We start from the raw sequence: 26,940 nt of genomic DNA, 5'->3' as shown, positions 1-26,940 counted from the left end.
GATGAATTACATTGCATATTGATGTTTACATGGCTAATTATAAAACTGTTTTGCTAGTTACCCAGTACTGGCACCGTTCACACAAAGTACATTATCGTTCTCCGGGATATGCGATTTGTGACAAATGAGTCCAATATTGACTTTAATGACTGTGCAGCAAAATAATTGGTCATAGCGCGGATTGACGTTCAATTGTCCCATCTGAGATATTAGACTGAGAAGCGGCCTCTAGTCCCTCAAAGGAGCAGGGATGTGATATATTGCCCACGACACAGAAACAGGAAGCCGACGCTCGGTGGGAGGTGCGAACTCTCTCTGGAGCAACAAAGCAGGTGGTTTATGTGACAAAACCGTTTACCCATAAGATATTATACTTATTTACTTACTCATTATTTACTTATAAAAACACATCATGGTTTGACTTAAAATGAGTAAGCTTCTGTCATGAAGCAAGCTACAGATGTAACGTCCAATGAAGAATCACTCAGCATTCGATTTCACATGGGACACCGTCGGAAAGCCTGTGTTTGTTTGAAAGACATCGATCTTCTCGTCATTCGCAGGTCGGGAAATAAGTTTTTCCTAAAATGTTGAGTCACTGCTTTGACAATTGGAGTAGAATTACTGCAGTATTTCCCAGGGAATAAATGACTCGCTCTTGTTCTCTGTAGCCAGACGCTTCCTGTAGCGCATGCCAGAATTCAGCTTTGATGGACAGATTACAGAAAAAGGTGTCTTTCACTGACATTTCTAAAAGAACAAGATAGTATGGCCGATTGCAGTGTGTGAACCGCTACAACAAAAGCCTCTTCACAGCAGGTAGCTGAGCTAATACCAGAGACAGAAGCAGAACACCGAAAAACACACATACAAACCAAACAAACCTGACCTGACCTGACCGGACCTGCAGCGCAACAAAGCTGAAGATGTGTTTTGCGGCTTGTGTAATGCTCTTATTGCAGTTGTCCTGTAAAGAAAATGGATTTTCTTTTGTGGCTAGTGTGATACAATTCACAGACTATGTCATTACATGTCCAACAAAGCCCATGCTTACAATGGTTGTCATGGACACAAAAAAACTCCAAATGTCCTAAGTGACTGGCGCTTTGAAAGGGAGTCTGAATACCCGCCCAGCGTGCTAAACAGTGGTTTTTGTTGGCTGTATGCGGCACTCTGTTCCTCTAATCACTGCATATTATTTTCAAAGATCCCCACCAGGGTACCTGCAGGCGCGTGCTGTTGATTAGAGGCCTCCATAATTGATTTAACAGCCAGAAAATTATGCAGAAATAATCCTAATGGTGTGGTGTGTAATGCACTGCTGCTGCCTCAAGCGATCCGCTAAGAAGCCTCACCTGTTTCAAATTATGCGATAGAGCGTTTTAATGCCACATAGGTCATGTATGTGGCATATGTAAGTGGATTATCCAACCGTTTGTGATGCAGCAAGAGGCAACGGCTTAAACTTTTTATATTCAAGATTGTGGAGTTGCTTCTAAAATCTGAACTTGTTGTATGAGCGTGTTGGGCTTCTTACTGTTGATCTCTCTTTTACCCTTGATTTTACATCCTTAAGTCAAGGACAGATACAGTCACAAACTCAGTAACACTTATACACAGTCTCACATCGTGGAGAATGGATGCGGGCCAATGATTACTTCTACCATTCTGACACCAATCAAATTTTTCGCTTTCCTTGTTCGTGGCGAAGGTTGCCTGTGATCCCATCAGTCAACCAGCCGAGTGAGGACGCAGCTTCTCATACTGATGCTGTACTGTTTTTCTTTACCCGTCCACCTCCTTTCATGTATCTCTTCTCATCTCTCCTCCAACGCAGTTTAGCATAAGGGAATGAGTTTTTTTGCGTGAGGGTCAAAAATGAGATATGTGCGGCTGAATCACTGATGCAATTCTCCGCTGCCTCTACGGTGTTTTGTGTAAATGTGTGTCTGATGTAAGATGTCGTCCTCTCCGTGTTGCCTTTGTTTTGTTTTAGATGAATGCAGCTTCGATTCTGTGTTGAATGCGAGGCAACGCAAGGTCAGTGGAATCTATTCATATCAAACAGTTTCATTAGTATAAAATGCATATCAGAGCAGGAACCTACGGACAGATACGGAGTATCTGTATAAAACCGCATCAAAATCAGACAGGAAAGAAACAGCAATCAATCCTCTTGTGTGTTGATTTCGGTCCTACGATAACCAGAGGCAATGTTTGATTACAAATTGTCAGAGTGCTATTTCCCTCTAAGGATTGCAGGATTGAAAATAATATTTTTTTAAACCAACAATTGGCCTGTCAAACAGACAACCGATATGAATATCAAAGAAAGCCTGCAAGGCAGGCAGAGTCCTGCAGAGAGAAAGTCAATAAATCATGCTGCACAATGTTTTTCTTGATACCTGCAAACCAATTTCCTTTCAGTTGTGCGTTCTATCTGCGAATGGACCTGCAGAACCCCATCATTGCACCGATTGGTCAGCTAGAGAGAGTTCGGGAGTAAGTGCCAAAACATCTGTTAAAGAGTTATTGCTTTGCAATGTGCGTGCAATCATAATAGTTGACTTTTAATCACAAAGGACACCACGCTTCTGTTTAGCATGCACGTTGTTTTTTACTAATCATGTGTCTTTAAGAGTAAGTAGATATGCCCAAAGGTGTACTTGTGTAGTACATTTCGATTGTATTGATACTTGGAAACTGCACATTGGATTTAGGTACGAAGACTGTATGGATGTGTGTTTGTTTGTTTGTTTTTTAGCACTTTAGACACGTTAAACGTTACTCGATTCAGTCTGCCTGTCCGTGACGTCATCAGTACGCAGCGGCAGCCGCGCGAAACTCTGAACAACAACAAAACACAGCGTGGAGGAGACGACTGCGAGCGAGACATTTACAAACCACCGTATCGATCCAGCGTGTGGAAACATTTTGGCTTTTGCAAACACGAAGGTGTTCTAAATAAGTCGGTCGCTGTTTGTAGAATATGTGGAAGCCAAATAAAAAACCACGGAAACACGATGAATCTTTCCGGCCATCTACTAAGGCGCCGTGGGATTAAACAACGCCGACAGTCAGGACCTCTAGCAGCGTCACCGCTGCAGCAGCAGCAGGTAACTCCAGCTCTGCAGACACCTCAGGCCTCGCCAGCACGAAACTCAATATCATAGTAACAATTGCCAAGTTTATCTGTAAAGACATGCGACCCTACAATGTGGTTGAAAATCCGGGGTTCTGTAAATTGATCCAAACATTGTGTAATTATTGTGTAATGTTTCATTGAAAATGGCACTTGATTCAAATAAAAGGTTCATACATTTGCCATTAATTGTTGTTTGCTTGTTTATAGTATCCATAATTAATTTAAACCTGATTTCCTTACAAGAAACAACAGGAATCTCAGAAACTTTGCCTGCCTCAAGTCACTGAATCGAATCGAATCGTTCTAAATTAACCATGAATCGCGATTCGAATTAATCGTTACACCCCTAATAACACTATATTTTAATTTCTTGGCATGAAATCTGATTCATTAATATGGAAAACATATTTTGACCCAGTTGTGTAATTCGTATGTATATAATATGTTTATGTACATGTACATCAATAATTCTGATTATTATTTGGTTGTTGCATACAAACAATAAAACATACTTTAGTGGTCTACGATATTCTAATACTCATTCTAGTGAAAAACTGATCTAATTACTGCCAAATAAAAGTAAATGTTTTTTTTTTTGTTGCAGTGTGGACAAGAAGTTAGAGGTCAAAATAATAGAGTCCGAGCACTTGCTTGTTGCTGGAGGTCAAGCCTCATATACTGAGTCACATGACGTGGTGATCACCGTGACATCGTATGCAGTGTGCTGCAGTTGTGTGGTAAATATTACAAAACGTGTGCAATTAAACTCCGGACAGAAAGTGAAATGCTGGCGAAACCTGTGGTTGTCTCGGTGATACTGACCCTGATATTATAGCACCGAGGTGTGTCCTTCATCCCTCACCGTCACGGTGGCTGCATCCTTCCCATCACCCCTCGGCAAGGCCAGTGTCACACGGTGAAATGTGAACAGCCTGGCCGGATCGCAAACCTTGAAAGCACTTCTGATGGCCTTTAAATATTGAGCCCCTGAGCAGTTTCCTCGGTTTAATGCAGACCCCCCGACCGCAACGGGGCATGAACACAACCCATTTATTAAGAGGTCAACAAGGAGGTCGGCTACTCTGTCACTGCAAGATGGGAATGTTTAGTCATGTGTCAAGAATGGGCTGCTGACATCGATGTGTAGAATATCTTCAATATGTTTGAAAGAATAACAGCCTTTGACAGAGTCTGAGCTAATTCTAATGAGATTGGAAAATGGTTCATAAAACCAAGAAGAACATTTTGTCTCATTTTGCAAAGTGCACTTTCAATCAAATTCATTGGTATTGAAAAAACAAACAGGAGAGTGGACAGAACAAAAACAACAAATCCCTTGAGTATGAATAGTCCCGCTGTCCATGTCTTTAACCCTTTAACACCCGCTCCACGTGTCGGCGGTTGTCCCGTAAAATCCTTGGACATAAAGTATTGATGGATTTATTACATTACTGGATAGCTCGGGCAACAGGTTGAAGGACAGCATTGAGCCAGAGTTGCAGGCAACAATTAACCTGAAGAAAGATCACCAATCTGTTGGTTTGCACATGTTCTGTTGCTGATGCTGTCACACTGGTATCCAAGAATATCCAAGCCACAAATTCTGTTAGACCCTTTTTTGGTCAACCAGCACGTTATGTCTGTTTCCAACAATAAACAGCAAATCACAGTCCCTGGATCCTTGACTTTATTGAAGGAAGCGCGTGTGCAGGATACTCTCCCCCTACTCAGCCTCTCCGATAGTCACTTGCAAGTATGCATGCAAGCTGATGTTGGATACAATCTATTTTGTAGGCTTCTCCTCAAAATAAAGTAGTTGTATTTATTTTATCGAAACAAATGTTTTGTAAGTCATTATCCTTTTCCAAGGGAGGATACACAATGGGGATTGAGTCCACAGATGAAAGTATTGCAATACTTCAATATTTGTAGGATTACACACCGGCAGGGTGTGGTGACATTTAGAAAAACGCTGCATACGGCACAATATCTTGGTTTTCACTCAACCAATCAAAGGTTTGGAGACACTTTCTTGTTCAATTGAATGAGAAGGTGTGTTCAAACCTTTGATTGGTTGAGTGAAAACCAAGGAATTGTGCCGTATGCAGCATTTTTCTATTTCAAATGAACATAAGGATTTCCACTTTTATAACTGCAGATATACTATTTACCTTTTTAATACCTGAGTGTTATGTGTGTTATGAGTGTCCATAGGTGACCAATTGTTTGGAACTCTTTCCAGTCCTGCTTAATGCTCATTGTTGTAGTTTTATAGCCTTTAACTTTATTATTTTAATTCAGTCGCTTGTTTCCAGCAGCTGAACGCAGCTGCCTTGAGCAAATAATCTCTGAAGCCCCACTCTGCAATACTACCTGCCCAGCAGCTGATGCCAGTACACAGAGCACTTAGTGGCCAAAGGGCCAGATATTTCCATGAGGAGTTGGTGGAGACCTAAATAAATCTAAAAGAAGATGAGTGCATATTGACCTGACATTACTAAATCCAAGAAAGTCTCAGATGAATTCTTATTTTCATCCATTTCTGCAGGATGTTTGAATTGCTGCTAAAACATTCACCGTATCTTTTTAAAGTAATATAGTGTTTTTGAGCTTGCTCCAGTGTCCCAAAAACCCACATTGAAGCAGCATTAGGGGCCACTTTTATTCTCCTTCATGCATTGCACCTGTATTAATTATACAACAGGGTTTGTTTTTGTTTTTGCAAGGAATGCAGGTATTACATGTTCATCATTCAGCAGTCTGTGACACATCCCTCAGGTGAAGAGAATGCAGTGATTATTTCAGTGTTTTATTTCGGTGTTAAGTCACTCTTGATGCATATTTAAAAATCATATGCAAAGCAGTTTTCTATAATTCATTGTTATATAATTATACAAAACGTTTCAAAGTGTGCTACACTGTAGCTCTGCGATGAGATACTGAAACAATGGGCTCTTATTGTCCCAGAAAACATCGGGTGCCCGCTGAGCTGGAGCTGCACTCGTGATCAAATCACTATTATGTCCAAAAATGAATCTCAAGGACATAATCAGCTTCCAAATGACCAAATTCCCCTAAATATCAACGTGTATATACACAGAAAAGGTCGAAATGGAGTTGTTGCATCAATAAATTGTTCAGTGCCAATGGTAACTCAGAAGCATGAAATGGATATTGATCCCATTGTGTGCCTCCATTTTCTTCAGCACCTCATCACTAGAACGGGTTGTGGATCTCACGCTTATACTGATCAACCTCACGAGACTCCACTCTTCTTTCATTTGATGAAAATTGCAGTTTATGTTAAAATTGTTATTAGGCTAAATGATGAATAACCTAATGTTCTAGATTCTCTTTTCATTCTAATTGAATAATTTAAGCCCTCGAATGTTTTAGGTGTTTGACAGCACTTTGTAGATGAGAATCCCCTCTCTGCAGCAGAAAGGGTTTTATATGCAAATAACCCAAATCAGGTATTCATATATAGGTCATAGGATTCTGAAATCCAACATTTTCAGTTATGAGCACACTGTTAGGACCTGCAGCAAACTTTTCAAAGTCAGACGCTGATTGAAATAATAGTAATCTTCAATCAACAGGTCACCGGTGTATGTTATTCAAGGGCACTGCACAGTCAAGCAAATGGATATTAACTGCACTTTCTAATTCTAATTGTGGTGTTTTTCTATCTCTCAATATGGAAGACCATTTTCCTTTGGGGACGTAGTTCAGCAGTTGTCTTCTTTTGAGAACATTGCAAGAGGCGCCAGCCATTTGAAAAATTCAATTATACGCATTGTGTGTCGCGGCCCGATAACTTCAGAAACAGTTTTGTTCTGACACGCTGGTGTGTAAGAAAACAAGTGCCAAAGGAGGGTCAGGGGTTGAGTAGATGGGCCTGTATCTTAGTTGTTTGGAGAGAGCGAGAAAGTCACTGTCATGTGCACGACATGCTTCTGGTCAGCCTTCGCTATTGCTCTGCCTTCACTGCAGACGATGAGAACACAATGCTTCTTGACCCACTTCGACCGCTTTGCTGCTTCACGCTGGCAATGACATTTAAAATCTGAATCTTCATTGTAGAAGGAGCTGAACCCTGGCGAAGCCCCATCAGTAAATGGTCAAAAGAGTTGAATTTCTTCTGGCATTTTCCATGACTCATTCAGTAGGAAGCAGCTATCCTGTTACCATCAAAGGGATCCGGCTCACCACAACTAAATGTCAGAAAACTCTAATATGACTGTCTATAACTTATGATTACAATCATACTTATAACGCATTGCAATTTAGAAATTGTGGTAAGGAATATGCTTTTTAAGCTAAAGATAATCTGACACTGATGTTTAGAAATGTTTGTAAAATGAATCTTGTGCATCTAATTCAATCGTTTTCAAGCTCCGTGCTTTAATTACTTAGTGATGCAAGACGTTAACCTTTAAAGGGTTTGCGATGTCGAGATAGATGTGTCTGCGGGGTATGAATCAACAAAATGGTCTTATGTAATCCATTCTATTGTCTCTGCATCTGCCTGACATTATCTAGCTTAATTTTTTTCCGACTCGAAGCTCAAGGACCTCTTGTAGTTGCAATGACTCACAATAAAAAAAACGGACTTCCGTCAGACTAGAGGTACGCTAATGTGAAAACGTAACATCTGAGGAGGAGGACTCATGAACACACATAGTTCCGTTATGACTCCATTTCATCAAGCGTCCAGACCACATGAGCGACTCAGAGCCTTGGAGCCCGGGAGCCGCGTCCCCGCTGCTAAACAGAGCGGGGTCGCATCTTTATTCAATGTTTATTAATATTCAACATATTTAAATGTGTGTTTTGCTAACAAAATACCCAGTATCGGGCATGCTGGAATATTTGCTATTGTTTTGCCTTAAACAGTAAAAGACCGCAAGACACTATTTAACAGCTCCAACTCAAGCACCTCTCGCTATGTTGCTGCAGAGCCTTCATCCTCATCCTCATCCTCATCAATGAGTTTGCTCAGTTGTCATGCAAATGCCGACTCTTGATTCTTTGACATTCTAATTAATACTCGTTTTGAGTCACTTATAACGGTCTGTGGAGAAAGTGTTGCCCTTTACCCAAACAGTATATCTTCAGTTTTTTCTTGATGGCCTCGATTCACAGCACAGCACCGACTCTCAAATCAAGCTGACATTTAACTGTCTGTGTTCGTAGATGCAGCGTTTATAATAAAATGCCATTCTAATCTCTGGTTATCCTCTTTGCTTTCAAGATAATGTCTTTGGTAGTCATTCCTTGCCTCTGCATGACTACATATTATATTATGCATTCTGTTAGTGTGGTCAAGGCACATTGTGGTGATCCTCAGGCATCAATGGTGGGTCCTTTTTGGCTATCAGCAATCACAATCAGCCTAGAATCTTACATTTAGACATTTTAGGCCCAAAGAACTCAGGCAGGGGTCAGGCTCATAAGGAATCAGCAGATGATGTATGTAGAATTATTCTTCTTTAACATATTAAAGATGAACTTTGTCTTTTTCAGACTGAAATATGTATCTTATAGCGAATGCAAATCTATATTGGCTGTGTGTATGTATGGTCCTTTTATAAAGCAGCTCGTCTCATTATCAAGGTACTGTCTGAGCTGAAATAAAGCTGAACTGCCTATTTTCTCTACAGCAAAAGGCTTTGTTTTGGTTCATGTTGAAACTAGAACAAACTGAATAAACATAACTGTAGTGCACGTTTGTCTTCACTGGAGGCATCCACAAAAACCACTGGTTTGAAATGCAGTGTTGAGTTCATTTTTGTTGCTGTTTTTGCAATCCTATTGTGGAATGTTGTAAGGGAGGAGTGTAGAAAGCATTTGATTTAAACCTTACTTTGGAGATTAAACCTTTTTTAGAGGTACCAGATCCGAGATCATAGCTCATGGAGCGTCAGAGCTCAAAGCTACATGCTAACGACGCTAATAGTGCGAATCACGACAAATTCCTGACAGATAACGAAACCAACCTGACTGGCGAGGAGGAAGAGTCACATCATTATGTTCCGGGGAACACAATACCCAACTATACTGTATATAACTTAGCAAATACTTTATTGCTGCTATATAAATATTAAGACTGTTAATTATAGCTCCTACAACAGTAACATGAAGCGGGCAGTGCATTCTGTGCTCATCATTTCCAGCCTCGTAGGCCTCTCAGCTGGTGAGAGGCACTCTGGTTGGCCACAGTGAATCTTGTGTTTGAACAGGATCCAGCAACTTGTTGGCATTTCACTTTGTTTTTTTGTTTCGCTTTTGAGCAGCTGTCACTATAGAAACACTTGCGGGGAAATTATGGGTGGATCTGTGAGTAGTTTGACCAAGATACAGTACGAAGTTGTGAAATCATGCTTTAAAACATGAACGTGTACTTGAATAAAACAATGGAACACCTGTGAAAACTATTTTAAGGTATTTCCTTGGTTAATGGACAGCTTACATCATTCTCAAATCTGCAGTTTACTGTCAGTACCTCTTCATGTAACGTAGAGTCTTAGATGTTTGGATGAACAAGAGTAATGCAGTAGTTAATGAGGCTTGTGCAACAAGTCCCTTGTGGCTCATGCTGGTCCTTATTATCTGCAGCAAAGTTGAATAAGGAGGGTACAAATGTATTGATTGTTAATGCCATCAAATAGTGATGCTCAAAGGTTCCGAGACAGAAATGTAACTATGCATGAGCAAGAAGTTGGATGTTTTCATACTCAATCACAAATACATGACTGATAAGATATTTTAGAGCCAGTATGTTTCTGTGGAGACGAGAAACAGCATCTGTAAAGGGAACATGTCTTTGTGCAGGAAAAGTCCCATACACACACAGAGCAATGTACAACCAAGAGAACATATTTCACACAGGGTTGACCTCCATCTAGTGGCAGTACGGATTCCTCGTGAAATACATTTAGATTAATGACCCTGTAACATCAACACTTTGGTAGAGTAGGGTACCAGGAGCAGTAGACATAACAAAGAGAGACAGTAGAACATGATTGAACAGATCAAAACCAAATTAATACCATTATGATATGATATAATTGAATTGAACAGCTCAGAATGGATTAAAATGACAAGGAACAAAGAATAATATGATAAAATTAATCTGAACAAAGAGAAATGTAATAATAAAATATAGTATGTTATGCAATGATATAGTACACAAATGAATGAAATAGAGCATAATAGAATACAATAGAAAAGAGAAGAATGGAATAAAATGTAACATATTATGATATGATTAAACAGATAAAAACTAAACGGAATATAGTAACATAGAATATAATAAAAGAATGTGGAATACTATACATTAAAAGATAAGAAAGAGAAATGATTCCCTCACAAGTACCATGATGTTTTAAATCCAATTATTTCCATAAAAATGTTGTAGAATGTAGAATCACGTCATGGTATCTTAATAAATAGTCTTATTTACTTTTTTACTTTAACATGCAAGTAAAGAAATACTAATCTGCATTGGACATTTTCTTGCAAAAGAGCAAACAAGTATCTATTTGCGCATGACGCAAGAGAAATAGAAAGTGAAAATGGTCTGTTGAGGTGGGGCAGTTCTCTGCATGGACAGCTCTCACGGCCTGCGGGGCTCCTCTGGCCTGTTAAGTAGAGGTGTGGAAGCTGCTGAAGGTGTCCTGCGGTGTGTATTTTAACTGTGTTTTGCTGTCATTTACTGCCTGTTTGGCTTGTCTCTGTTCCCACCTCCTATCTCTGTAGATTTTACACACACCCTGTGTGCATGGAGCTAAGAAGAAACTCTGCCGTCCACCATAGATTGTGGACTCAGTTATGAGTTTCTCTGTTGTCAGAACAGACTGTTGGGCTGAAAAACGCGCGTGCAGGCTGAAATTCATGTTGTTGTTGTCGAGCGCAGAAGCCCTCGTCCGAAATGTCTTGAACTCCCAATTCCGGGCGAATCTCAGGGCTTTGCTAAGGCTGTGTTCAGCAGGGGAGGAGAATTGCAGTCTGAAGATGTTGTTGAGTGGATAAAAAGACACTTTGAGGAAGTCCTGAACCCAGCCAACAATTCCTGTGTGGCGGAGGCAGGGTTTCAAGGCTTGGGGGAATAAGTAACCGTCCATATCTATGGCAAAGGTCACTGAAGGAGTCAAAAAGCTCCTTGATGCTTGAGGTGGAGGAGAGTTGCTTTGAGATGCTGAAGGCTCTGGACAGTTGTGGACAGTCATTGTGGTGCCACTGCTCTATGACGAAGCCAACAGAGCTTCTCATCTACAAACTGCCCCCAAGCTGGGCAGAATTAACTGTGGTTGCAATGCAAGGTTAAAACAATTGTTTCTCGTGATGCAAAACCAACATCAATTAAAAGCTGGTAAGTTTCCTGCAGCTGGACCAACCATGATTGATAAAAGGTCTTGAAAGGTGAGAACGCCGGTAAAGCCTACATGGCCGCAAAGGACCCCGACAGAACATGTTTGGGACCTCTTGTTGGTTCCACAGCAGTTCTGGTCGGATCATCAGCTCGTTCAATTTACAATTCCAACACGTTGTTTGAGGTTCAGTATGAGAACAGACGGTTCAATCATGAAAAGTAGAGCTGAGTTCATTTAGAAACTCTTTCTGTCTTTCGGTTTCTGTCTTCATTTGCGTCTTTCTTTAAATAAGTCTGATGACAATTTTCACTTTGTCTAATTCTGCTTTCACAAGTTTTCTGTCAAAACCGACCATGTTTTCATACCTATATGTGTTAATTGGCCATTACATTATCTTGTTATGCAGTGAACATTGCTTGAGCTGAAAATATGCTGTCCCATGTGGTTTCTGTGCAGCCAAGAATACCAACTAGCACTTATTAGAAAGTCATCAGCATAATTATAGCAACTATTTCTACGCAATAGTTTGCTGGCAGGGTCTGTGTGATCGATTTGGACATTTGCCTTCTCATTTACAGTGTGTGTGTGCAAAAGATTACATTGTGTATATTTTTGTTGTCTTAAATAGAACCAAATTACTAACTATGCACAAAGATTATTGCGAACAGAATGTGATCAGTCAATCATGGAACTGAAAAATAAGGCTTTTGCCACTTTATTTGAAATCTAGTGGTGATATAACCAATTGAATTATTTTTATTAATGCATTGTATTTCTGAAAATAAATATCAGTTAGAATGTAAACTCCACCAATATCAAACAATTCCCACAACGAATATGACAATACATGACCTCTGTGTAATTAGTGGTGGTCACAGTGCTTCTGACAAAAAACTCAAATGGAATAATTAGCTAAATTCTTAAAAGACAAGTATACTTTTAGTATCTCCAGCCAGTCACAGAAAAAACGCATTGAATGTGCCGTTATGTAAGATACAAAAGACAGTGGAAATTAAGCATGTGCCATGTGCAGTGAACCGACACAAAAATAACACGCAGGTACAGAGAAACAACAAACACTGCACTGTCTCAGTGCATATATGCCTCCTGGCAATCCCTGTTAAGAAAAACGACAGCGGCGCTTTGCGGGTCACCCACATCCCCTGAGCCCTCCTGGGGGAGACAGATCGAAAAATGAGTATGATAAAAAAACTCAAGCATATATTTGGCAACAATGATCTTTAAATCTTGTGAAATGGAGCAGAGACTTACATTGTGCCGGGCTTTTATCATTTTTACTTGTCTCAGCATAGGATCCTGCCCTATTGGTGGATATTAAAAAGATTTAAGTCACAAATAACACTGCAAATGTCGTACTCTTACATATGCATGCATGGGAAATATTTCATGGACCTGGAGTCGAGGTTCGTGGTATGATTCTGCCAAGATTTCATATTCAGAGGAAAGAGAAGTTTCCTTACTGTGCCGTTTCCACAACTTTCGAACCAATATGGCCAAGCCAAGGAGAATCAGGAATGAGGCGCACACCAGAAACGACTCCATGATGTGACTGAAACACAGACACAAGCAGCTGTAGCTCTTTCTTTAACGTGACGGCCAAAATGATGACAGAATTCTCTTGAAAAGCATTCCTCTTGCCTGTGACTGTTGCAAGACTCCTTGGTGATGGGCTTGGGGGGCGGCAGGTATGCGAGGGACAGACTCGCTGTAGGCCGGGATGTCACAGTCACTGCAGCTGAAGATAAACACAATACAGTTGAAAGAATGACAAACTAATACAAGAGTATTTGTAGCAGGATGCTCGTTCATGACGGTGTTCCTTGATAATTAATCCTTGGTAATCAATACATTTTTTGCACAGCTGAGGATTTACGCCATCTGTCACAAACGCACATCGATGTTCAGAGCAGCTCTCGGGCTACTTCTCATTCAGCCGCTGAGTGATGAACGTGGCAAAAAAAGCCCCGCTGTGCCTTTTTCATAAATACAATGGCTGGTCTGAATAGCTTTTAATAACATTCAGGTTTGAATGATCACTAACAGAGCATCTGATCATCTCCCCACAGTAACACTGATACGTCTGCTTTGATCCCACGAAGCTCAACAGATTTTCAATAGAACTTTCCCTGACTGAAACCTCAGCTTGTGAGAATAAGATGACCTTGCGGGCTCATGGTTAAGGAGGACAAAAAAAAAGTATTTTTCAAGCAGATGATTATGCTTCATGTGAAAGTGATATCTGCTAGTGGAATTATCACTCAGCTTTGGAGTGACTCACACCTCGAGTGCTGCAGGGATTTTTTCTAACAACTGAGAAATTCGAATCACACTGGTTCCCTCAATGGAAAGCTAATGACATGTCTCTCTTATAGGACATTGGGTTATCGCAGAAAACTTTTATAATTAGTACAAATAATTGCCAAAAAGTGAAGAAAAGCGGTGGACTACAAACAAACTACACCAGGACTTCCCTCAGCTGAAGTTGCACTAATGTGCAGCGTGTTGACGTTGTCTCATTTAGCATTTAGAAGAGAACGTTGAAACTTCTCAAGATTACAGACGTCTAAACAAATAACCCAATGACTCCCGAAGGAGGGAAATGGGAAACGCTGACTCATCTCAGGGTTTAAAGGACTCATTCTGGCAGCACTAACGAGCATTTTGTCTGAGCTCATTATTTGTGTTTCTCAGCCCACAACTTTAGCCTGTAGATGATGTGACAGCAGTCAGACGGAGTGAGCTAGCTGGTGAGCACAGTCCTGTAAAGAGCTTGATATGAACTTTTTACGAGAAAAATATTTACAGTAAGTGCTTGATTGTTCGGTTGCCAATCTGCATTAAATATCACCGTTGAATCAAAATGAATCAACTAACAAATAATGCATTCACTTCCTCATTGAAGAGTATTGAAGGATGATTAAAGGAAAGAGCAAATTTGTCGACCTACTAGTCGAGGGTCTCGGCGTGACGATCACATGCACGTGCTCCTTATGCTGTCCTGCACAGCACCAGTACCAGCCGGTGTCTTTCATCTGCAGATTCTTCAAGGTTACAGTGAAAGTCCTGCTTCCGTCATCTCTGATGGCCACTGACGTGTCGTCGTAGCTCCCCTCAGACCCGGTCAGCAGACAAGTGCTCCAGTCTCCAGTCCGGCACCACTTCTTCTGGCTGTCTCTGCAGGGCAAGAGGTCACAGCGGGGAGTCAGCACGGGCTCACCGTCCATCACAGGTTGGCTTCAATTGAAGATTTTCAACAAACAGCTGTGTTTCTCGGGTTGTTGGAGGCTTTGGAAATGTTATTTTTAAAAGTGCAGATTGTCTGTTGGAACAACTGGCAATCATAATACGTTGAATCCTGCAATAAAGTACCTGTATCTCTCACTGTAGTGGCATTCAACTGTGACACTACTGCCTTCTTCTCCACTCAATCGGCTGTTCACCACTGACATTCCTGCAGGCAAGGAAGCAAACGTAAGGAGTGTAAGATTGTATGTGAACAGCAGAAATGAAATAATATCTAGAATGTTTCTGCTTCATATTTACGTTCAGAATCCGTTTCACTGATTGCCTCGTGGGTCTACAATGGCCCAAAATGGACAAACCAAAGTCTGTCTCTGTGTCCCCTTTTCTTTCTTATTTACCATCAAAGCATAAAACATGCGTACAAACGTTATTTTCGAGCGATCCATACACGGCCATCAGTTCTAAATAAGTCCGTTACTCACCATGAATGACCTGGATGTACGTTTCAGTGACAGCGTCGGCGGTCCATGCGCCGCCTAACTCCACGCCACACAGGTACCAGCCGGAGTCGCCCTCCTTCAGGTCGCTCATGGTCACGGTGGACACCAGCTGGACGGGGTCGTCAGACATGCTCACTTTCCCCGCGGCTGGATTGGCTGTATCTGTTCGAGCCAAACTGGTGCAGAACCCTCTCATCTTCCCCCGGCACCAGTACTTCACGTAGCCGGCGTACTGAGGCTCATAATGACACGGGACCGTGAGGGATTGACCCTCCATGACGGAGAGCTCTGCCTCGGAGAGGAACCCTGATGGGAAGTGGAGGTGATTGATTGCTGAGCACCAAACTCTGAGCTGAGCCTCATCCATGCAGAAGACTCACAGTGGACACTTCTTCTCCTGTGTGTATTTAGGAGCAGGGAAAGTGGCCTTGAGCTATTTTGGTTTTGGTTTCTGTTCTAACGAAACGCTATTTCCTCTTTAACTCCTCTCTGCTTTCAGAATTGGATTATCCCTCTCAAATAGAGATTTTGGGAGGCAAATACAACAGACTTCTGCAGACTCTGCAAAATAAACATGAAACATAATGTTGCAACGGGCAGCGACGTTTGGAAGATTTGAAAAGCAGCAGCAACACAGAAGCCTTCTCCAGGTCCAAAATAACGTTATGCGCTGTAGTAGTCTGGGAAGTTATAACGATTAATACAGAGAAGTGATAAAAGAGACAACAGATCTGAAGCATAAGAATTTTCCCGCAAGCCCACTGCTAAAGTGAGGCGACTGCATCATGGACGGTAATCACCCAAATAACCTTTTTATCTCAACAGTTATCTGCATGAATAGATGTGATCTAGAAGCTATAATAGCCAAATGCTCTGTTATTACCTGGGATCCATGATAACAGGGTGAGGGCGAGCGTAAAGAGTTTCCGCATGTTTCCACAGTTGGAGGAACTTTCTTGTCTAAACACAGACTCTAGATTCCGCTGGCCAATAACCTCTGGTCATGTGACCACAAGTTGGATCCAGATGTTCCAGATATTAACCATGTAGGTGCCAATTATTTTTAATACTAAGGAATACTCGTTACAAATGCTGTTGTACTTTAGTGAAACATAACAATTTGGCTTTTGGCTTTTCTGTAAATGTAAATTTGCGACAAAAGGGATTTGAGTTTTTGAAAGAAATTTTGAAAGGATATGTTCAAAAATCCAAATGGTGTTTATTTTAATTGACCCATTTGCTAACATCTTTTTGTTCTTCGCCACACTCCTAAAACAGTTCTACCTGTCGTTTGAATCATTTCTGTCGTGCATTGCATTGAACGTACTGTGCATCTTTCACATTGTTCATTCTGTGCACACAGCATCCTTTGCATCCTCCTCTGCCGTTCTTCCTGAGGCTTCTTCCTTGTTCCCTGTGCCGATATGAGACTGTCAAGACAGCAAGAAGAAATCAAGACCACAAGGGAATAACATTTTGGGCAACATATTTATGCTGAGACTCACAACCTAAGTGTGGTATCTTCCCTTCTAACTTTGATCAACTAAAGGTTATTTTTAAATGTTTTTGTTAACTGCAGTTTTAGGCTGAGAGTTTGAACGTGGCCCTCATTCCTCTCATGTCTCCTGCTCTTATCATTTCAGTCAGTGTTAGCCATCTTTTTCTTATATCCTTCTCCCCAAAGTACCCAAACACAGAGCCTTCTCACCACGCATACAGAGGATTGATTTGGGAGACGGCAATGAAATCATTTGATTTTGACGCCTGAAAATTTTGGATTTTGTCCAGTCTTCATTTGTCGGATTAAGCTCTTAACCCCCCCCCCCCCAACTCTCCGCGCCCCCCCCCCCAACCCACCGCCAGCCACCGACTTCACAAACCATTATTCCAAGGCTCTCAATTTGCTGTGTGAAGGGCATCGTGGAAAGGCCCCTTCTGCTTTGGCTGCAAAGGCTTTTATGGTCACTCATTTCCTGGATAAATGTAAGAAGAACCCAGAATTGAAACTGAACACATTCCGGCGAGAGTCTTGGCGGATTTGAGAACTATTCACACCCTTTCAAGCTCACTGCCGTACCCCACCAACAGCACTGTGAAAGGCTGGTTCAGGGAGCGGTTACACTCTGACACAGGAGATTGATTTTGTTGAATTGTTGCATCAAATTAAAGTGGGTTTGCTAGTAAGTCACAGATTTATATCTGTTTCAAAGAGCATGTCACCCTGGTTATAGTGGGAGAAGGTCCGGTAATATAAAGCCTTTAAAGTGAATGGCTTAAACAAAACGGTGCCATGATACTTTACAATCCTTTCTACTGAGGTTGTAGTGTGCATTGCTTAGTGGTTCAAATGGAATACACGTACTTGGGGGCCAAATTGGCCTTTGCTCTGAATTGAGATGAGTTGATGAGATGCATTCCTTCCAGTGGAAGAGGAAGCAGTTTCGTCAAAAAGACGGTTTAACTGTCAAACTACACCATTAAAATAGTCGTCTTTCAGTGAGGCACTTGAACGGTGATTTAATTTTTCTACTCTATATTACAGGGAAATGTAAAACACGTATTCGACAGCTCACACTTTGCAGTTTTTCAAAAACCCTTTAATGACCATATCACATGAAATGCTTTTTTTTTCAATTCCTCATGTGAATTTGTTCATCAGATATGTCCAACATCACCACTCACTAGGTAATGCCAACCCTTTTCCTCAGGACCGGTGCTAATGCTGTCCCGTTAATGTATCCAGTTGGCTCCCGCTATTAAAGCTGCATAGGACGAGATGTAGACGACCTTTACAGAAGACACATGGGATAACAATTTGATTCAGTACGTTTTTCATCTCTGTGTGGGAGGCAGTTGTTCCATTTCCAATTCAAACTGGCCCACACACCCAAAGACCCAGCGAAACCCTCAGGTCAGTGCGGTCTTTGACAAATGTTGAAGTGGCTCCGCACAGTCACAATCAACTGAGCTGGAATGCGTTTCCATCAGGTGCTCCATAGCAGGTAATGGAAGAAAACCCGCTCTCATTGCTTTGGGGTGCAATGTTCTTGCGCTCCCCTCTCACTCAGCATGATGGGCAGAAGGCCTCTGCTGTTCGCGCTCCCTCTCACATGCTGGAGTCTCGGTTGTTAAACTTGGAAAAAAAGAAAATGTTCTGCGAGGGATAGGAACCTTTGGTAGCAATTTTCACTAAGTTATATATTTTCCCCCCATTTTCTTTTTTTCTTTAGCCAACTTTGAATGTAGCCTCCTGAAATGCTGATGTAAAAAGTTTTATATTTAAAGCTTTGCTCTGACGCCATAGCCATCCACCCTCGTAAATGGGGATTAAGGGGCAGTTTCATGTAAAAGAACTTGAATTTATCAAAATGACTGTTCAAATTTGAAGAATATGAATTCATCGAATGGTCACTTATTTTCCAACTTTTACAAATCTGTTTTTACTGGAAAACTATACTGTACTTTATTAGAGGATGTCATGCATTCAACATATTTAAATTTCAAACGAGTATTGAACAAAATGCTTTCTTTCAAGAAATTTATTCTCAGAAATCAATATTTAAGTTGTTTTTATTTCTTTTCGGTTCAAAAAGGAATGCTTTACAGATTGTAATGTAAAAAAAAAAAAAAAAAGAATCAATCAATCAATCCATATCTGTAAGAAAATTGTACTGCATTCGGTCTGATGTGGTTGTGGCACGAAAGCAGATGCAGCTTTGAGTCCTGAAGGGGAGTTTTGATAGGGTCTCTTGTCATGATCTAAAAAAATAGAAGAGGTGGTTGGGTTAGTGACATTGAGGTTGTGGCAGTGGTTAATTATTAGCAAATGAGAAACAAAAGAATGCAGTTTACCCTCCAAGGCTAAAAATGCAACAGCACCCTTTTCTAGCAACTCACAAGCATACGGATCTGGTAACAAAATGTGTTGATTTGTATCAAAACCCACAACCATCCTTGGACCGAATACATTCTACTTTTTATTGTCCAATCTTAGAGACTACATTTTAAAGCATAACACACAACGTTCCAGAAGATGTTTTCTTGTTCAAAAGAATACCGGCAGTGCATTAAAACAACATGGTCTTCTCACTATTTTGATGATGTCCATGACCTTGTACAGTCTGGTTTTTACCATTTTAGAAAAAACGGATTCTCCATGTTGGAACTAAAGAATGTTCAGGCGTTAATGGTCAGTGGGCTCGACCAAGGCTCCAATAAATTCTGGTTGATATGGGAGACATAACTCGGAAGAGTGGCACTCAGATCTATTGATGAAGAGTGCGTTATAAATAAAATACAGTATTATTATTATTATTAAGAAAATAGTCAAAACTGACAGCTGTAGAAATACCTTTGGAGCATACGGCTTAGTGGAAAATATAATAAAATAACGTATTAAAACAGTAATACAAAAAAACAACTAAACACAAATGATATGCCTTTGCACTAGAATGTGACAATAGGATTTTTACAATCAAAAATGGTAACTTCAAAAACGTGATGGATTCACGTGTGAATCACCTGAGAGGGAGGACACCAGATCGCACGTCCCTCAACCAATGAAGTTCATCACAACCAGATGGAGGACGGTGTGTGCGAATAGGAAATCAGCAAACGCTCTCTCCGGGGAGATGGACAAGAAGTCTCCTTTGTTCTGTGGGTTGATCTGGATACGAAGACATACTAACAAGAAATGAGGGAGAAAAAAGACAATGGGTTCAGTATTATTACACTGAAGACATAAAAAGCTTATTCCACTGATATAACCAAGCAGGACTTGCTTTATTTTTCCTTTTCCTGTATTCAGAATTACAATCATTGGGATTTCTTTTTTTTCATCTTGTACAGGCAAGAAATCAAATACAGTACTAACCTGGTTTATGATTCAGAGAAGTTCCCAATGCCATTATAAGTGGCAGGTATATTCTCCACTAAGAGAATACAATTTCGTTACATTAAGACACCAGTTTAGGAAGTGCAACTAAGCTAATAGTTAACGTTAACTAATTAATAAGGTTACAGCAATAAATGCTGCCTGCATGCGACGAGTGGACTTCTCGGCTTCGTGCTAGTTGTGTTATTGTTATTGCATCATACATCTAATGTATAGACACACGTAAATTGTATAATGATAATAATAATTCATTCGAAAATTGCCATACTCTGCGTCCGTGTTTGTGTTTAATGTACTCGTGCATAAAGACCGCTGGAGCTATAGCATGCTAGCACGGTTAGCCTCCCCGCGTCTGCACACACGTCAACCAGCAGTCCGGAGACCGTCCACACGGACGCATCGCGGGACTCATCCGCAAGACACAACCACAACTTCGAAGCCAGAACGCATCTATTACCTCCGAGAATGAAAGCGCCCACACACGAGATGAAGCCCGACAGGAAGCTGTTGAAGGGGAAGGTGCCGACGAGCAGACAGTAGAGGAACTGCAGCGCTCCTGTCAACAAGATGTACAGCAGATACGCATCCACCACCTTCAGCTTGTTGGGCGTCGTGGTGGTGTACTCCTCTAGAAACCGAGAAATAACCGATATGACGGAGTTCGACATGGTTTTTGTCTATTTTGGAACAAATGGGGGTCGATGAGCGAGTTTTGCACCGGTCCTTTTCCTTAACACGAAAAAGTGACGTGTCCTCGTCAACCGGAAGCTGGCTCGGTGTTACAAGGAATATATTCCGGGGATGAGGTTCCGAGTCGGAAGGGCCCGCTGCCGGAGGAGAGACTTGACGCCGCCCAGTGCAGCACAGAGCTTCTACGCGTGGACGACCGCTCACTCTGATGGGATTTACAGACACGGCGGTGTCATCCGCTGTCTTCGCTGTCACCAACCCTCGCACAGTGTCACAAATAATTAATCCACACGCACGCATATGAAACACGTGTCTACATACGCGCACTCGAAGTCCACGTTCGGGTAACAAACCGAAGAGACACATTTGTAACGCATCAGACTTGCGTAACGTTTTCTTTTTCTTACGTACTATTGAACCATCTTCGCAATCGAGTAACTCTGTCCTCACTCAGCTGACCCAGGAAAGAACGAGTTTGTGTAACGTAACCTCATATTGTCATTTATTTGAATGCAGTCACCGGAATATGTCAACCAATGGACCCCGCTACAGCAACCACGGAGCAGATGCAGAACGAGTGTGAACCAGAGTAAGTCTCGTTTAACTTCGATGGATAAACAGCCGGAGACGACCTGCTCCAACACACCGGGTTACATCACGAAGCTAAACTGATCCAGACGGGACGTCGTTATTGTTTCCCCTCTCCGCTATAACACGTGTGTAAGGGGGACGTGCGGGGTCATTGTAGCCGCAGCAACGACTCATTTGGCACCAAACACTTGTGCTAATAGTTTTTAGTACTTTACCGAACAGTGCTGACGTCAGTTAGATGTGTTACATAACAAACAGCCACTGTTTGAGTGAGTGACAGCCAGTTGGATGACTCGGCACATTTTCAATTACAGAACAGGTAGACGGGCTGGTGGTGCACCTGTTGCGTGTGTGTGTGTGTGTGTGTGTGTGTGTGTGTGTGTGTGTGTGTGTGTGTGTGTGTGTGTGTGTGTGTGTGTGTGTGAGAGAGTGCGGGCGCGCGCGCGTGCGCGCCAATGATGAATCATGACCGGCCCATCACCGCTGTCCGTCTGTGTGAAGCACATGTGCATCCAGCTCGATATATTGCCTGTTCAATAAAACACATTTGAGATTTTTCTCATCAGGTTTTGTTTCTCACGGTGAAATTAGGCACAGAAGCATTTCTTTTTGTTTTGTATAAATGATCAACCACCTCTGATTCGTTCTGTTTGCCTCTCGTAGGTCAAGTTCAATCTGGAGCTGGTGGCCTTCCTGGCGTCCAACCTCGATGTCCCTTCTAAAGACTACCGAGTCAAAGATTCTTGCTTGTAAGGCTGTTTTGACGCATGCCGGCAGAGTATTTAACCACTACTAGTGCTAATCAGTAGTAATGATTAATAGAAAGCTACCAACTCTTTATTGATTACCCATAAGCCATTGTAAGTGTAACATTACACCATTATGTCAACATCTATACAACAAACCTAAGTGAGGGTAAACTGATCTTTCCTGTGTGGTCACAACAGGTATTCAGAATGAGCTCTGGGCGAGGTTTGTCACCCTCCCAAACCAGGATCGAATATGGACTCTGACTCTCACCAAGAAGGCCCAACCGGGTACCACCCTCCTCGCACTGTTTGTTTGCTTAGCGGGCGGCAACTGCTGTAATTCCACAGTCCTAATGTCGGCATTACATAACTCCTGTGTTCCCCTTTAGCCCCAGCCCCCAAAACCCCCCTGGTGATGGTCCACGGCTTTGGAGGAGGGGTAGGCCTGTGGATCAGGAACATGGACATACTGAGTCGGTCGCGGCCGGTCTACGCCTTTGACCTCCTGGGTTTTGGCAGGAGCTCAAGGCCTCCCTTCCCCTCAGACGCCGCCAAGGCAGAGGAGCAGTTTGTCGAGTCCATTGAGCAGTGGAGACAGTCCGTCGGCCTGGAGAACATGATCCTGCTGGGACACAGTCTCGGGGGCTACCTGGCTACCTCCTACGCCATCCAGTACCCTTCTAGGTAATAATGCTAATGTGAGGCAGGCTGAAACACCAGAGACGTTGTTGATGCCAGAGATTGTATTTCAACAGTGATCATTGACTGTTGAATATTGCTATCTCTTAACTAAAATTAGGAAAACAGGATTTAAGGTTTCTCTTTTTTGTGAGTGTGCAGTTACAGCTGGAGGTCTCTTCTGGTTGCCTGGCAACCTCAAGCTGACCAGAGACGGCATGAAGTGAATGCAACACAGCTTGGAGCTCATTTAGATGCTCTCGTTTCCATTCAGTTGGCAAAGCTAAAATAACCTTACTGCACTGAAAAAATATGGATTGTTGTGCTTTTCATAGTACTCAAATACATTAAGATCATCAAATATAAAAAAGAAAGCAATGCACAAGGACATTAGCAATAAGCTAATATTTACTTTCCCAGACGTTTGCATGTAAGGTAGATCTGAGGCTTTCAATAGACACCGAATCAATGCAGGAAATCAAATGAGTTTCCCCAAAAACTTTACTTAAACGTCTGATGAGTCTGTATATAAACACAATATGACCTTGCGCAAATCATGCAATACGATTTCTGAAAATTTAAAGAACTTCATTCTCTGCAAGAAAGCTAATTTAATAATTAAAATAATTATTATAAAAAAATAAAATTCAAAAAGAGTGTTTGACAAATGCTTCACCATGTCGCCCCTAGTGGTGAGCTGATGTAAATGGCAGCTGATGGGGTTGCGCTGTACCCTGCTTTCCTCTTGTAGAGTGTCTCATCTTGTCCTGGTGGATCCATGGGGTTTTCCAGAGCAACCACCGGCACAGACCCAAGAGGTCCGAGATCAGGGCACCGAGGTGTTGAAGCGGCCGCCTCTGCCCCCCTGGGTGAAGGCGATCGCCACGGTGGTTTCCCTCTTCAACCCGCTGGCCGTCATCAGAGCAGCGGGGCCGTGGGGTGAGATAGAGTTCATGGAGCGTCCCGCTGTGCCGCGGTGGCCGCTGTCCGCTCACATTGTTTCACGTCGATTCAGGTCCGGGCTTGGTGAACAGATTCCGTCCCGATTTCAAAAGGAAATTTGAAGATCTGTTCGAGGATGACACCATGACGCAGTACATCTACCACTGCAATGCACAAACCCCGAGGTAAGCAAAAACCTTTTCTCTGATAGCGGAACATGATGCCTGCAAAAAGCCAACCGATGTCCCGACTGATGTCCCGCCCTCCTGTCCGTTTCTTCTCCTCCTCCCAGTGGCGAGGTGGGTTTCCGGGCCATGGCAGAGTCTTTGGGCTGGGCCAAGAGGCCCATGCTGCAGCGGGTTCACCAGCTGCCCCCCTCCATGCCACTGACCATGCTGTACGGAGCTCGATCCTGGGTGGACAGCTCGTCTGGGCAGAGCGTGGTCCAGATCAGGAACCAGGCCCTCACCAAAGTCATCGTGAGTAGAAACGTACAGTACAGTCATGAAATGTGCAGTTCTTCTTCTGATCGGTCTTGTTTTACTCGTGATTGTTGCCGTTTGGGTATCTCAGGCCACCTCAAGGCAAGGACTGATTTTGGTTCCCACAAATGTCCAATGGGAGAAAAGGAAAAAGTGAAGACGTTCTTTGACAGTACAGGATGTAAACTGCAACATGCAAATGCATCACTGACTGGTTGTCTTTTTTTATTTTCTCATCTATTTCCCTGCAGCTGATAGACGACGCATCTCACCACGTGTATGCCGATCAGCCAGAGGAGTTCAACAAAGTGGTGGAAAAGATATGCAACTCTGTTAACTGACGGCCTGTGTGTGTGTGTGTGTGTGTGTGTGTGTGTGTGTGTGTGTGTAGGTGTGTGTGTGTGTGTGTGTGTGTACAAGCCGTCTGTGTTGGAGCATGTCAAGACCTCCAGTAGCCCAACATGATTTTGAATGTTATTTCTTTGCAGTCATGTTACCATAGGAACAAGTTGTTGATCTTATTGTTGCCAAGTTTTACATATTGTAAGGAAATTATTTATTCATAACATGATTGATTTGTTTTGTTAATGTTGTTATACAGAGTAATAATTGTACTAAAGTGCCGTTGTTTTGTCCATTGTTCTATTTTTCTCAAACACACTCTGCTGGGTTTCTGTGTGACGGAGCAGCAACGACGCTGCTGACACACCCTTTTTTATGTGCCTAACATTCAGTACTGTATGAGATATTTTGGTTTAAATCCTTGCTTTCCTCCTATATAATTCCCACCGAATCAAGCCGCTCTGTGGATTTTATACCTTGAAACAATAAAAGCTTATTTGATAAACCGCTGCTGTGCAAATCCACATGTGCCGCACGATGTGGTCCAATCAGCAGAGATCAGTAACAAGTCCGATCAGGTTCTTTGGAGCGCTTTGTTTGTGCCTGCCAGCAGTTGAAATAGTGAGGGGAAGTCCTTTCTTCAAATGATTGCATTTGTGAAAGCACATAAATATTATCAGACTAAAGTGACAGTTTTGCCCCTTATCTTTGTTATCATTTAAGCTGGTAAAAGTTTTCTATTTTACAATAAGTTTGAGCTAATGCAATGTTTAACATTCTGTATGTACAGTGTATAAATCAAGAACAATATGGAAATAAAAAAAATGTTTAGATCAATGGGAGAGTCCATTTTTTTTGTACAGGCCAAAATCCCCAATTTGCTTTGCAATCTGAACACATCCAACATCCTCTGTCTCAGAAACCCCAGAATTTTAGAAAGTAATAAATCATTCATTCAGTATTTGTTGGAAGGGAAGTAGACATCCTTCCACAGAACCCCCTCTTGTCGGACCATTGTCCGAAAACCTACCGGAATCTCCTCCTCCTGCCAAGGGTTTCTCCAGTCGATGCTTATCGGATTCCGCTGTAGCCTCATTTGAAGAAGCCATTCCCTCTGCTCTTAGTTCAGGGGCCTGTCTCAAGATATCAGAAGACCCCTGTGAGAACCCAGATCGATCATCTTGTCGATGTTGCTGCAGGCTCTCTGAGAGTGGCGCTGGACGCTATTGCTCCTCTGGAAAGAAGAATGGCCTCCTTGGTATAACCCTCAAACCCAGAACTTAAAGCAAACAGTGCAGAAACTGGAACGGTTCCATCAAATCAGAAGAATCTAGTTTGGCAAGACGGCCTTAAAACATATAAGAAGGCTCTCCGTAATGCAAGAGCATCTTATTACTCATTACTTATCGTTAATAGAGAAAAATGAAAACACACCAAGCTCCTCTCTCACTCTCTCCTTCTACAATAATCCACGTTTTATTCACTCATCACTAATTCAGCTTCCTTCCCAGAGTGTTTTGTGCTTTCTCGCCTAGCAGGTCTCCGTAGATCGTAGTTCCGCAATAATTTCAATCATTCCGGTCATAGAAATCAAAAGTATTGTACATCTTTTATGTTCATTGTACGCATGACATCCACTGCAGTCTGTTCATCCCGGGAGAGGGATCCTCCTCTGAGGTTTCTTCCCTTTTTTCCCCATGGAAGGGTTTTTCATATCTCCTGTGCCGATGTGAGGGTTTCGGGACAGAGGATGTCGTATGTGTACAGACTGTAAAACCCTCCGAGGCAAATTTGCAATTTGCGATTTTGGGCTATACAAAATAAAATGAATGTAATGGAATTTAATTCAATAGACGACCACACGAGGCCGACGGAGTCCATTAGCTGTTTTTCTTTTGTCTCTTTGTCTTTACTTCTTTAACTATTAATTATCTTTCTGTCATGGCCTTGGGTCGCATAGACCTTTAGGATCTTCAGTGTCCAAGTGCAGGTCATCAAGAATGATGTTGATGAGAGGCTCACAATGCCGAGTGATCTACAGCCACTCGTTCATTTAATGGAGTCAAAGGAACAAAATTCCCCTCCAAAAAGCAGACGTATCATGATCAGTACTCAAATGTAGCTCAAACCACAGGATGTCATACACAATGATCTGTTTTCTTTCCCTTATTTCAGTCAGCGGTTGACAAAATATTCCGTTTTTGTATTTTAGTTTAGGTGGCAGAGTTAGAATATTTAAATAACAATTACTTCAAGGTCAAAAAGCAGCACCTCAGCTGTGTTTTCTA

At 42.0% G+C, this 26,940-nt stretch overlaps 3 protein-coding genes across 3 annotated transcripts; 1 reads left to right on the top strand and 2 right to left on the bottom strand.

Annotated features, from left to right (window-relative positions):
• Positions 1 to 12,208: 12,208 nt before the first annotated feature.
• Positions 12,209 to 16,300, bottom strand: pigr (polymeric immunoglobulin receptor). Its single transcript, XM_040171583.2, has 8 exons — positions 16,168 to 16,300; positions 15,267 to 15,590; positions 14,911 to 14,992; positions 14,489 to 14,715; positions 13,180 to 13,276; positions 13,002 to 13,090; positions 12,793 to 12,842; positions 12,209 to 12,693 (listed from the first exon to the last, which is right to left on the bottom strand). Exons 1-8 carry the CDS (start codon positions 16,214 to 16,216, stop codon positions 12,610 to 12,612), a joined length of 1,002 nt encoding a protein of 333 aa, XP_040027517.2. The 5' UTR covers positions 16,217 to 16,300; the 3' UTR covers positions 12,209 to 12,609.
• A 2,536-nt stretch (positions 16,301 to 18,836) lies between these two features.
• On the bottom strand, positions 18,837 to 21,075 carry dad1 (defender against cell death 1). Its single transcript, XM_040171584.2, has 3 exons — positions 20,636 to 21,075; positions 19,806 to 19,967; positions 18,837 to 19,043 (listed from the first exon to the last, which is right to left on the bottom strand). The coding sequence occupies exons 1-2, from the start codon at positions 20,844 to 20,846 to the stop codon at positions 19,837 to 19,839; spliced, it is 342 nt and encodes a 113-aa protein (XP_040027518.1). The 5' UTR covers positions 20,847 to 21,075; the 3' UTR covers positions 18,837 to 19,043; positions 19,806 to 19,836.
• abhd4 (abhydrolase domain containing 4, N-acyl phospholipase B) lies at positions 21,061 to 25,489 on the top strand. Its single transcript, XM_078098898.1, has 8 exons — positions 21,061 to 21,457; positions 22,123 to 22,208; positions 22,407 to 22,496; positions 22,598 to 22,892; positions 23,638 to 23,825; positions 23,902 to 24,013; positions 24,121 to 24,307; positions 24,562 to 25,489. Exons 1-8 carry the CDS (start codon positions 21,405 to 21,407, stop codon positions 24,649 to 24,651), a joined length of 1,101 nt encoding a protein of 366 aa, XP_077955024.1. The 5' UTR covers positions 21,061 to 21,404; the 3' UTR covers positions 24,652 to 25,489.
• The last annotated feature ends 1,451 nt before the right edge of the window (positions 25,490 to 26,940 follow it).

Source organism: Gasterosteus aculeatus, chromosome 3 (assembly GCF_964276395.1).
Source record: "Gasterosteus aculeatus chromosome 3, fGasAcu3.hap1.1, whole genome shotgun sequence".
Classification (NCBI taxonomy): Eukaryota; Metazoa; Chordata; class Actinopteri; order Perciformes; family Gasterosteidae; genus Gasterosteus; species Gasterosteus aculeatus.
This window is presented reverse-complemented; position numbering and strand designations above follow the sequence as displayed.